At 45.2% G+C, this 11,486-nt stretch overlaps 1 protein-coding gene across 3 annotated transcripts in view; it reads right to left on the bottom strand.

The window, feature by feature from the left end:
• Nucleotides 1-3,118: 3,118 nt before the first annotated feature.
• The window catches only part of STAG2 (STAG2 cohesin complex component), a 424,372-nt gene continuing 416,004 nt past the window's right edge, over nucleotides 3,119-11,486 (bottom strand). For all 3 annotated transcript variants that reach the window (XM_063937252.1, XM_063937250.1, XM_063937251.1), the window contains exons 34-35: nucleotides 5,899-5,976; nucleotides 3,119-4,885 (exon numbers count right to left, since the gene is read on the bottom strand). In XM_063937252.1, the coding sequence (XP_063793322.1) occupies nucleotides 4,862-4,885; nucleotides 5,899-5,976 (102 nt within the window). In that variant the 3' untranslated portion in view covers nucleotides 3,119-4,861. The remainder of the gene's footprint in view (nucleotides 4,886-5,898; nucleotides 5,977-11,486) is intronic.

The following is an 11,486-nucleotide window of genomic DNA, read 5'->3' as shown; positions in this document are numbered from 1 at the left end:
CCATATAGCCCCCGGAGGCTATATGTGAGGTATTTTTAGCCAAAAAAGGTTTTCATTTGCCTCCCAGGGCGCCCCCCTCCCAGCGCCCTGCACCCTCAGTGACTGCCGTGTGAAGTGTGCTGAGAGGAAAATGGCGCACAGCTGCAGTGCTGTGCGCTACCTTAAGAAGACTGAGGAGTCTTCTGCCGCCGATTCTGGACCTCTTCTCGTTTCAGCATCTGCAAGGGGGCCGGCGGCGAGGCTCCGGTGACCATCCAGGCTGTACCTGTGATCGTCCCTCTGGAGCTAATGTCCAGTAGCCAAGAAGCCAATCCATCCTGCACGCAGGTGAGTTCACTTCTTCTCCCCTAAGTCCCTCGTTGCAGTGATCCTGTTGCCAGCAGGACTCACTGTAAAATAAAAAACCTAAGCTAAACTTTTCTAAGCAGCTCTTTAGGAGAGCCACCTAGATTGCACCCTTCTCGGCCGGGCACAAAAATCTAACTGAGGCTTGGAGGAGGGTCATAGGGGGAGGAGCCAGTGCACACCACCTGATCCTAAAGCTTTACTTTTTGTGCCCTGTCTCCTGCGGAGCCGCTATTCCCCATGGTCCTTTCAGGAACCCCAGCATCCACTAGGACGATAGAGAAACTACAGGTAGTTTTTCCTCACCGAACATAATACCCCTTTTTGGTGGTACTCGTATTATCAGAAATGTGTAAAACATTTTTCATTGCCTCAATCATGTAACGTGTGGCCCTACTGGAAGTCACATTTGTCTCTTCACCGTCGACACTGGAGTCAGTATCCGTGTCGGCGTCTATATCTGCCATCTGAGGTAACGGGCGCTTTAGAGCCCCTGACGGCCTATGAGACGTCTGGACAGGCACAAGCTGAGTAGCCGGCTGTCTCATGTCAACCACTGTCTCTTATACAGAGCTGACACTGTCACGTAATTCCTTCCAACAGTTCATCCACTCAGGTGTCGACCCCCTAGGGGGTGACATCACTATTACAGGCAATCTGCTCCGTCTCCTCATCATTTTTCTCCTCATACATGTCGACACAAACGTACCGACACACAGCACACACACAGGGAATGCTCTGATAGAGGACAGGACCCCACTAGCCCTTTGGGGAGACAGAGGGAGAGTTTGCCAGCACACACCAGAGCGCTATATATATACAGGGATAACCTTATATAAGTGTTTTTCCCCTTATAGCTGCTGTATTTTTAATACTGCGCGTAATTAGTGCCCCCCTCTCTTTTTTAACCCTTTCTGTAGTGTAGTGACTGCAGGGGAGAGCCAGGGAGCTTCCCTCCAACGGAGCTGTGAGGGAAAATGGCGCCAGTGTGCTGAGGAGATAGGCTCCGCCCCCTTCTCGGCGGCCTTATCTCCCGTTTTTCTGTGTATTCTGGCAGGGGTTAAATTCATCCATATAGCCCAGGAGCTATATGTGATGCATTTTTTGCCATCCAAGGTGTTTTTATTGCGTCTCAGGGCGCCCCCCCCCCCCCCCCAGCGCCCTGCACCCTCAGTGACCGGAGTGTGAAGTGTGCTGAGAGCAATGGCGCACAGCTGCAGTGCTGTGCGCTACCTTGTTGAAGACAGGACGTCTTCTGCCGCCGATTTTCCGGACCTCTTCTGTCTTCTGGCTCTGTAAGGGGGCCGGCGGCGCGGCTCTGGGACCTATCCATGGCTGGGCCTGTGATCGGTCCCTCTGGAGCTAATGTCCAGTAGCCTAAGAAGCCCAATCCACTCTGCACGCAGGTGAGTTCGCTTCTTCTCCCCTTAGTCCCTCGATGCAGTGAGCCTGTTGCCAGCAGGTCTCACTGAACATAAAAAACCTAAAACTAAACTTTTCACTAAGCAGCTCAGAAGAGCCACCTAGTGTGCACCCTTCTCGTTCGGGCACAAAAATCTAACTGAGGCTTGGAGGAGGGTCATAGGGGGAGGAGCCAGTGCACACCAGGTAGTTCTAAAGCTTTACTTTTGTGCCCAGTCTCCTGCGGAGCCGCTATTCCCCATGGTCCTTACGGAGTCCCCAGCATCCACTAGGACGTCAGAGAAACCTCTGTTAGCTGTGTGGCCAGTGTGGGTGGCCCAGCGCGCCCCTCACGGCGGGACCCGCCACAGCGTGTCCGTCTGAGCCTTCCTGGAGCGCAGCCTGTAAGTAGAGCTGCGCTTCTACCCTAGTGCCGTCATTTCCGCCAGCGACCCACTTACCGGGGCGTCGGCATTGTACTCGCCACTCTTCAGGCTCTGCTAGGGGGTGACGGCTTGCTGCGGGAGGGTATGCTGCACCATGGTGTGGCTTGCGAATAGCTCCCCAGAAGATCAGTGTCCTGCCAGCAGAGAAACGGGACCATTAACTCTATAGGAAGTTGGGCCGTTCTCCCCCCTAAGTCCCACGAAGCAGTCAGACTGTTGACTAAACAGCCCTGACTGAAAATAACAAATAAGAAATATAAAAGTAGAAAACTCTTCAGGAGCTCTCCAAAGCGTGGCCGGCTCCTCCAAGCACATTTTCTACACTAAGTCTGGTAGGAGGGGCATAGAGGGAGGAGCCAGCCCACACTATTAATTTCTTAAAGCGCCCATGGCTCCTAGTGGACCGGTCTATACCCCATGGTACTGTGGACCCCAGTATCCTCTAGGACTCAAGAGAAACAATAAAAACAAGTATAATTTTTATAACTACGCAATCATAAAGTTAAGCTAGGTGGCTCACTTCAGATACAAATAACCAAGTCATCAGGTGTCTAATGGAGGACATTTCTTTATGAAGCATTGCCGTTTTAATTTCAAATAATCCAGAAACGGATGGGGAAGGGCATATATTTAAATTTTATAAACCCTGACAAAACGGTTACATAAACTTTGAAGCATTGGTTTAAAACCTTTGAAACAGCCTATTTGCATGAGTGCCACCTCCAACTTTTGTAGATTCTATTGGCCTCTCTACAGGATAATCAGTACTAAGGGTACCTGCAACATTCATGCCTCTCCCTTATTTTGCTGAATTCTGAAAACTTTATAAAAATATAAAACATTGACAAAAGCAACACAAATGGCTCATTTTTTTTTTTAAATGTGATCATTCAAAACATCAAATTAAATAAAAATAAACAATCATATACTGTAGATTTTATTTTATTCAAAAAGTTACTGTCTCAAGACATAAATACAAATCAGAAAACAGTACAGAGGACAATAGAATGTGGAGGACAACAGGTTAGGTAAATATATAAAACATTTTAGCTGGTTGAAAACAAAGCTGTAAGAACTGCTTTCACAAAGATATACTCTGTCTAGAGTAAGAAAGAAATCGACAAGTTTAAAATGATATATACACAGTCCTTTCAGCAGTTCTAATAAATGCAGTGGTGTGAAGGAAGGATAGGCAGTCATTTCAGACACGAGTTTTATGCAACATGAGTCAGATGTATCCATATTCTGTGTGTTAGGACTATGAGGTTCAAAAAAATTATATTCTATAATTCTCTGGTTAACTTATGGTTTTTGGCTACCTCAGCCTAAACAGGATTGTTACATACTTTATTTTTTTGTAATTATTATTTTTACACAAGAGAAGTTTGTGTATTGCAAGCATAAGGCATGGAATGACTTTAAACCTCAGAAAAATGAAAGACAACTGACAAAAAAATATACACATGAAATATAAGTTAATTTATGTTAATGTCTAGCTGCCTAAGCTGGGAAAATGGATTGATGTCAGATGGCAATTTTTGACTGTTAGATGTGAACGAAGTATGAAGTGAGCAACAAAGCTTTTCTACAATAAAGCCAAGTGATTAGGAGTTATCTAGTTTTTCAACTAAAATGGAGGAAATGTTTTGTAACCTGCTGGAAGTATATTTAACCTGAAGACTGCTTGCAAAGACAAATAGATAAAACAAATATAAAATACAAATTTAAAAATTATTTTAAAGCGAGAAATCACGCTTCAACTATTTTTAAACATTGTTAAAACTTTCAATATATTTCTGAAACCTCATTTTAACTTGGAATTTAAAAGTAAGAAAAAAACTAAACAAACTGCGCAATTATAAAATCAGCACCAATTTATATATATATATCATTTTTATTTAAAATTTAGAACCCTATTCCCACACTCTAATAAGCTGTATAATTTCTGTTTAAATTTTTTCTGCAAACATACTACAATAAGCGTCTTTATTTGGAGACAAAATACAGTGGCACTACTGGAAGGAATTCCACAACATTACATGTTTCTTAAAGGACAAGCAAACTTTTAGGGTGATTAATGAGGAAGCATGGTCACGTCTGGAAACCCTTGAGCAGTTAACCTTCAGAAGAGGTGTCTGAAAAAGGCTCCTTTAAATGGGGAGAAGAAAAAAAAAAACACACACCCAAAAGCTGGTTGTAACTTTTTGGAGACTGATTACAACATAATTTATTTATTTAAAAAAAAAAATGATTTTACAAATTTTGGAAGATATTGGAAACTAATATATAACCATACCAGCCTGTAAATGAATAACGTTACAATCAGAGTTCCCCCAGTGTTAACAAAGCCAACACTGTTCACAGATGTAAAAATTATTTAGAATAAAAGAAAATCTTTGTGGGCATTGGAAAAACTAAACTACATAAATAAAGGGATTTCTCCAAAAATAATACAACATAGCTTATTTCCAAACTGTTTACTTGTCCTTTATAGTTTTTCAGGCATTCAAAACTGCCCCTCAATGCACTTAATCTTGGTAAGCATATCAAACTCTCCTTAGAGAAAATTCTGTACAGAATTTCAATGTAACTACCACAAATTTGTCATTAAAAACTTCCTCTTCCATTACAAAAAAAACTTCACCACAGAGTTGATAGATGAACTGGTATTAAAACATTGATACCCCAAGAACCTAGAGAGAAAAAAAACAAAAACACAAAATGGAAGTTAGGAGTATGTAAAAAAATGTAGAGAGATAGAAATGGAAAACTAAAATATAAAACTTTGGATGTACGTCAAAATATGCCAAAATAATAAAAATTAGAGAAAATGAAACCAACAAAACGAAAAAGCTACAGTATGTACCTGTGAAAATTTGCCTTGCTGCAATCAAGTATCTACTGTCATGCACTACAAGTGTTTTGAATGGTAAGTGAATAGTGAAACATGCAGTTGTGTATGTAATGTATAATGAGAAGAGGTTTATTAAAACAAACTTTTCTTGTGTTCTTTTTCTGTGTAAATTTGGCACAGACGCCACAACCAATTTGATGGTACTTGTGTTAAAATAAATACATATTGCAATTACACAGAAAAGCAATACATTTTAACAGGAAATTACATCTATTGAATGAAGCCTTTTAACTCATCGATACTTCTGTAGGTAGAGATTATTTTCTAGAAGTATGAAGACAGGAATGGCCTCATGCTTCACATCTTATATAATGATTTATGAAAAGTCACACCACCTGCTTGAAAAACATGACTGTTTAACCAGTAGCACTAAGCAAATATCTTCAGGGATTACTGACATTTTCCTTGTGTTTTCCCCAGAGTAATGGCAGTAATATTAAGGCCTTAACAAATTCAGCACATTTTAAAACTCCATCCTCTTGTTTGGCAAAGCCACCAGTAAAATGAACATGTCGCAACGTAAAAAAATAAATCTGCACTACAGAAACAGTTATCTGGCTAACAATTACAGATAGAAAATATAATAGGACGTTTTAAAATTTAGGTAATCCAGAAAAGTATTGACAATGATCATCAGTACAGCTCAAATATGTTACATATTATTAAGGTTAGCCCATTACATTGTCCAGTTATGCTAAAGAATCAAATGGGTACGCAAAACCTTATCTCTTCAATAAGTTTATTTTATTTCATTATTTTTAAAATGGCAGGTATGATGTATTTTAAGCTTACAGATTCATCCATGATTGAAGCAGGATCGAAGAAATCGGGTTTAAGTTCTGTTCTTTCTCGCCTGTTTTTAGATGGAGGCTAAAAAAAGGAGAGCAAGTATGAAGATATGCAATTTGCATACAAAATATATATACCTTACATAAAATATAAAACCTGTCAGACCATGTCACAAACATTATACATTTACAGTACAATCAGTGCTTTACAACTGAACTTCCACCAAAAATATTAATTTGTGTCATTATATTTTCATCATCTTGATTTAATCTGAATAATGGAATACACAATCATTGGTAACACATGAGTTTCTAACCGTATGTTGTTCTTTAAGAGTGTTAAACCTTGCCTTTCCTGTAGATCCTCAATATTCGGAGTACTAGGCATTTCAAAACATGTCTGTCCCAAACCCCCAAGGTCACTTCTCAAACCAGACATCAGTGGGGGAGATTCATACCCCTTTTCCACCTATGTAGCACGGGTCACAGCCGTGTTGCCTGACATGGCTGCGAACCGTGCTACAGCCACCTGCAGACAGCGCTCACCAACCCGGCAATTGCCGGGTTGGTGACGCGCTAGTGACGCGGCAGGGGCGGCGCTGGGAGATCACATGATCTCCCAGCGCCGCCCTCCCTATGCACTGTGAACGGGAGCCGTGTCGCCTCGATGCAGTCCTATTGTGGTCCCTGTGGCTACGGGTGACTTGGAGGATTCCAAGTCCCTTGATGTAGTCAGGGCCTTAAAAATTTATGTAGCCAGGACGGCTCTGGTTAGGAAAACAGAGGCACTGTTTGTCCTGTATGCAGCCAACAAGGTTGGCGTTCCTGCTTCTAAGCAGACTATTGCTCGCTGGATCTGTAATACGATTCAGCAGGCTCATTCTACGGCTGTATTGCCGTTACCAAATTCGGTAAAGGCCCATTCCACTTGGAAGGTGGGCTCTTCTTGGGCGGCTGCCCGAGGCGTCTCTGCATTACAGCTTTGCCGAGCAGCTACTTGGTCGGGTTCAAACACTTTTGCAAAATTCTACAAGTTTGATACCCTGGCTTATGAGGACCTCATGTTGCTCAATCGGTGCTGCAGAGTCATCCGCACTCTCCCGCCCGGTCTGGAGCTTTGGTATAATCCCCAGCATCCTCCAGGACGGAAGAGAAAATAAGATTTTAAACCTACTGGTAAATCTTTTTCTCCTAGTCCGTAGAGGATGCTGGGCGCCCGTCCCAGTGCGGACTATTTCTGCAAGGCTTGTATGTAGTAGTTGCTTACATAAGGGTTATGTTACAGTTTTGATCAGTCTCTGGCTGATGCTGTTTTGTTCATGCTGTTAACTGGTTTAGTATATACCATGTTGTACGGTGTGTATGGTGTGGGCTGGTATGTATCTCGCCCTTAGATTAACAAAAATCCTTTCCTCGTACTGTCCGTCTCCTCTGGGCACAGTTCTTTAACTGAGGTCTGGAGGAGGGGCATAGAGGGAGGAGCCAGTTCACACCCATCTAAAGTCTTAGAGTGCCCATGTCTCCTGCGGAGCCCCTCTATACCCCATGGTCCTTACGGAGTTTCCAGCATCCTCTACGGACTAGGAGAAAAAGATTTACCGGTAGGTTTAAAATCTTATTTTTGCACATGTATTTTTATGCATTGAGTATATGCTTATTTTTGTCTGTATTGTTAATAAAATACACTGATCCAGTTGGTTCATTTCACAAGGGTATTCCTTTCCCCATTTTTCTGTGCTGTTGTGGGGTTTGCAAATTCCCCTTTAGTGGAATTGCTGTAGGTGTAATTAATAGAAGTGGTAATTGGTGATATATGCAATGGTTTATCCATTTTCTCTAACGTCCTAGTGGATGCTGGGGACTCCGTAAGGACCATGGGGAATAGACGGGCTCTGCAGGAGACTGGGCACTCTAAGAAAGATTTAGTACTACTGGTGTGCACTGTCTCCTCCCTCTATGCCCCTCCTCCAGACCTCAGTTAGAATCTGTGCCCGGAAGGAGCTGGGTGCATTTTAGTGAGCTCTCCTGAGCTTGCTATTAAGAAAGTATTTTAGTTAGATTTTTTATTTTCAGAGAGCTTCTACTTGCAACAGACTCTCTGCTACGTGGGACTGAGGGGAGAGAAGCAAACCTACTAACTGCGGCTAGGCTGCGCTTCTTAGGCTACTGGACACCATTGGCTCCAGAGGGATCGAACACAGGAACTTAACCTTGGTCGTCCGTTCCCGGAGCCGCGTCGCCGTCCCCCTCGCAGAGCCAGAAGACAGAAGCCGGCAGGTTGAAGCAAGAAGACGTCAAAATCGGCGGCAGAAGACTCCTGTCTTCATATGAGGTAGCACACAGCACTGCAGCTGTGCGCCATTGCTCCCACACTAACCCACACACTCCGGTCACTGTAGGGTGCAGGGCGCAGGGGGGGGCGCCCTGGGCAGCAATTGAGTACCTCCTTGCAAAAAGCAGCATATATACAGCTGGGCACTGTAATATGCATGAGCCCCCGCCATTATTTTTACACAAAATCGCGGGACAGAAGCCCGCCGCTGAGGGGGCGGTGCTTCTTCCTCAGCACTCACCAGCGCCATTATCTCTCCACAGCTCCACTGAGAGGAAGCTCCCCAGGCTCTCCCCTGCAGACTCACGGTAGAAAGAGGGTAAAAAGAGAGGGGGGGCACATAAATTTAGCGCATTAATCATATATTCAGCAGCTACTGGGTAAACACTAAGTTACTTTGTAATTCCTGGATTATATAGCGCTGGGGTGTGTGCTGGCATACTCTCTCTCTGTCTCTCCAAAAGGCCTTGTGGGGGTCCTGTCCTCATATAGAGCATCCCCTGTGTGTGTGGTGTGTCGGTACGCTTGTGTCGACATGTTTGACGAGGAGGGCTATGTGGAGGCAGAGCAGGTGCAGATGAATGACGTGTCTCCGCCGACGGCGCCGACACCTGATTGGATGGATATGTGGAAGGTGTTAAACGATAATGTAAACTCCTTGCATAAAAGGTTGGATGAAGCTGAAACCTTGGGACAGTCGGGGTCTCAGCCCATGCCTGATCCTACAGCGCAGAGGCCGTCAGGGTCTCAGAAGCGCCAACTATCCCAAATTATTGACACCGATATCGACACGGATTCTGACTCCAGTGTCGATGGCGATGATGCAAAATTGCAGCCTAAAATGGCTAAAGCCATCCGCTACATGATTATAGCAATGAAGGATGTATTGCACATATCAGAGGTAAACCCTGTCCCTGACAAGAGGGTTTATATGTTTGGGGAGAAAAAGCAAGAGGTGACTTTTCCCCCTTCACATGAGTTAAATGAGTTATGTGAAAAAGCGTGGGATTCCCCTGATAGGAAAGTGCTGATTTCCAAAAGGTTACTTATGGCGTACCCTTTCCCGCCAACGGACAGGATGCGCTGGGAATCCTCCCCTAGGGTAGACAAAGCTCTGACACGCTTATCTAAGAAGGTGTCACTGCCGTCACAGGATACGGCCTCCCTAAAGGATAGGAAGCAGGAAAGTATCCTGAAGTCTGTTTATACACATTCAGGTACTCTACTGAGGCCGGCAATTGCGTCGGCCTGGATGTGTAGTGCTGTAGCAGTATGGACAGATAATCTGTCTGAGGAACTGGATACCTTGGACAAGGATACTATTTTACTGACCCTGGGGCATATAAAAGACGCTGTCCTATATATGAGGGATGCCCAGAGGGACATTTGCCTACTGGGCTCTAGAATAAATGCGATGTCAATTTCTGCCAGAAGGGTCCTGTGGACTCGGCAATGGACAGGTGATGCCGACTCCAAAAAGCACATGGAGGTTTTACCTTACAAGGGTGAGGAATTGTTTGGGGACGGTCTCTCGGACCTAGTTTCCACAGCTACGGCTGGGAAGTCAAATTTTTTGTCATATATTCCCTCACAGCCTAAGAAAGTACCGTATTACCAAATACAGCTAGTTCCCAGGAACAGAAGTCCTCCCCGGCTTCCGCTAAATCCACCGCATGACGCTGGGGCTCCACAGGTGGAGCCAGGAGCGGTGGGGGCGCGTCTCCGAAATTTCAGCCACCAGTGGGTTCGCTCACAGGTGGATCCCTGGGCTGTACAGATTGTGTCTCAGGGATACAAGCTGGAATTCGAAGTAATGCCCCCACACCGTTACCTCAAATCGGCCCTGCCAGCTTCCCCCATGGAAAGGGAGGTAGTGTTAGCGGCAATTCACAAGTTATATCTCCAGCAGGTGGTGGAAAAGGTTCCCCTCCTTCAACAGGGATGGGGATACTATTCCACAATGTTTGTGGTACCAAAACCAGACGGTTCGGGCAGACCCATATTGAATTTAAAGTCCCTGAACATTTATCTGAAAAGATTCAAGTTCAAAATGGAATCGCTCAGAGCGGTCATTGCAAGCCTGGAAGAGGGGGATTTTATGGTGTCTCTGCACATCAAGGATGCTTACTTGCATGTCCCCATTTATCCACCTCATCAGGAGTACCTCAGATTTGCGGTACAGGACTGTCATTACCAATTCCAGACGTTGCCGTTTGGGATCTCCACGGCACCGAGAATATTTACCAAGGTAATGGCGGAAATGATGGTGCTCCTTTGAAAGCAAGGAGTCACAAATATCCCATACTTGGACGATCTCCTCATAAAGGCGAGGTCCAGAGAGCAGTTGCTGATCAGCGTAGCACACTCTCAGGAAGTGTTGCAACAGCACGGCGGGATTCTGAATATCCCAAAGTCGCAGCTGATTCCTACGACGCGTCTGCCCTTTCTGGGCATGATTCTGGACACAGACCAGAAGAAGGTGTTTCTCCCGGCGGAGAAGGCTCAGGAGGTCGTGACTCTAGTCAGAGACCTCTTAAAACCGAAACAGGTGTCGATGCATCACTGCACGCGAGTCCTGGGAAAGATGGTGGCATCATACGGAGCCATTCCCTTCGGCAGGTTCCATGCGAGGATCTTTCAGTGGGATCTTTTGGACAAGTGGTCCGGATCGCATCTTCAGATGCATCGGCTGATCACCCTATCCCCCAGGGCAAGGGTGTCTCTTCTGTGGTGGCTGCAGAGTGCTCACCTTCTAGAGGGCCGCAGGTTCGGCATACAGGACTGGGTCCTGGTGACCACGGATGCGAGCCTCCGAGGATGGGGGGCAGTCACTCGGGGAAGAAACTTCAAGGGTTGTGGTCAAGTCAGGAGGCTTGTCTGCACATAAATATCCTGGAACTAAGGGCCATATACAAAGCCCTGAGTCAAGCGGAGCCTCTGCTTCGCAACCAACCGGTGCTGATTCAGTCAGACAACATCACCGCAGTGGCTCATGTAAACCGCCAGGGCGGCGCAAGAAGCAGGGTGGCGATGGCGGAAGCCTCCAGGATTCTTCGTTGGGCGGAGAATCACGTGCAAGCACTGTCAGCAGTGTTCATTCTGGGAGTGGGCAACTGGGAAGCAGACTTCCTCAGCAGGCACGACCTCCACCCGGGAGAGTGGGGACTTCATCAAGAAGTTTTCACGCAGATTACAAATCGATGGGAACTGCCACAGGTGGACATGATGGCATCCCGCCTCAACAAAAAGCTAAAAAGGTA

This window comes from Pseudophryne corroboree, chromosome 8 (genome assembly GCF_028390025.1).
Source record: "Pseudophryne corroboree isolate aPseCor3 chromosome 8, aPseCor3.hap2, whole genome shotgun sequence".
In the NCBI taxonomy this organism is placed as follows: Eukaryota; Metazoa; Chordata; class Amphibia; order Anura; family Myobatrachidae; genus Pseudophryne; species Pseudophryne corroboree.
This window is presented reverse-complemented; position numbering and strand designations above follow the sequence as displayed.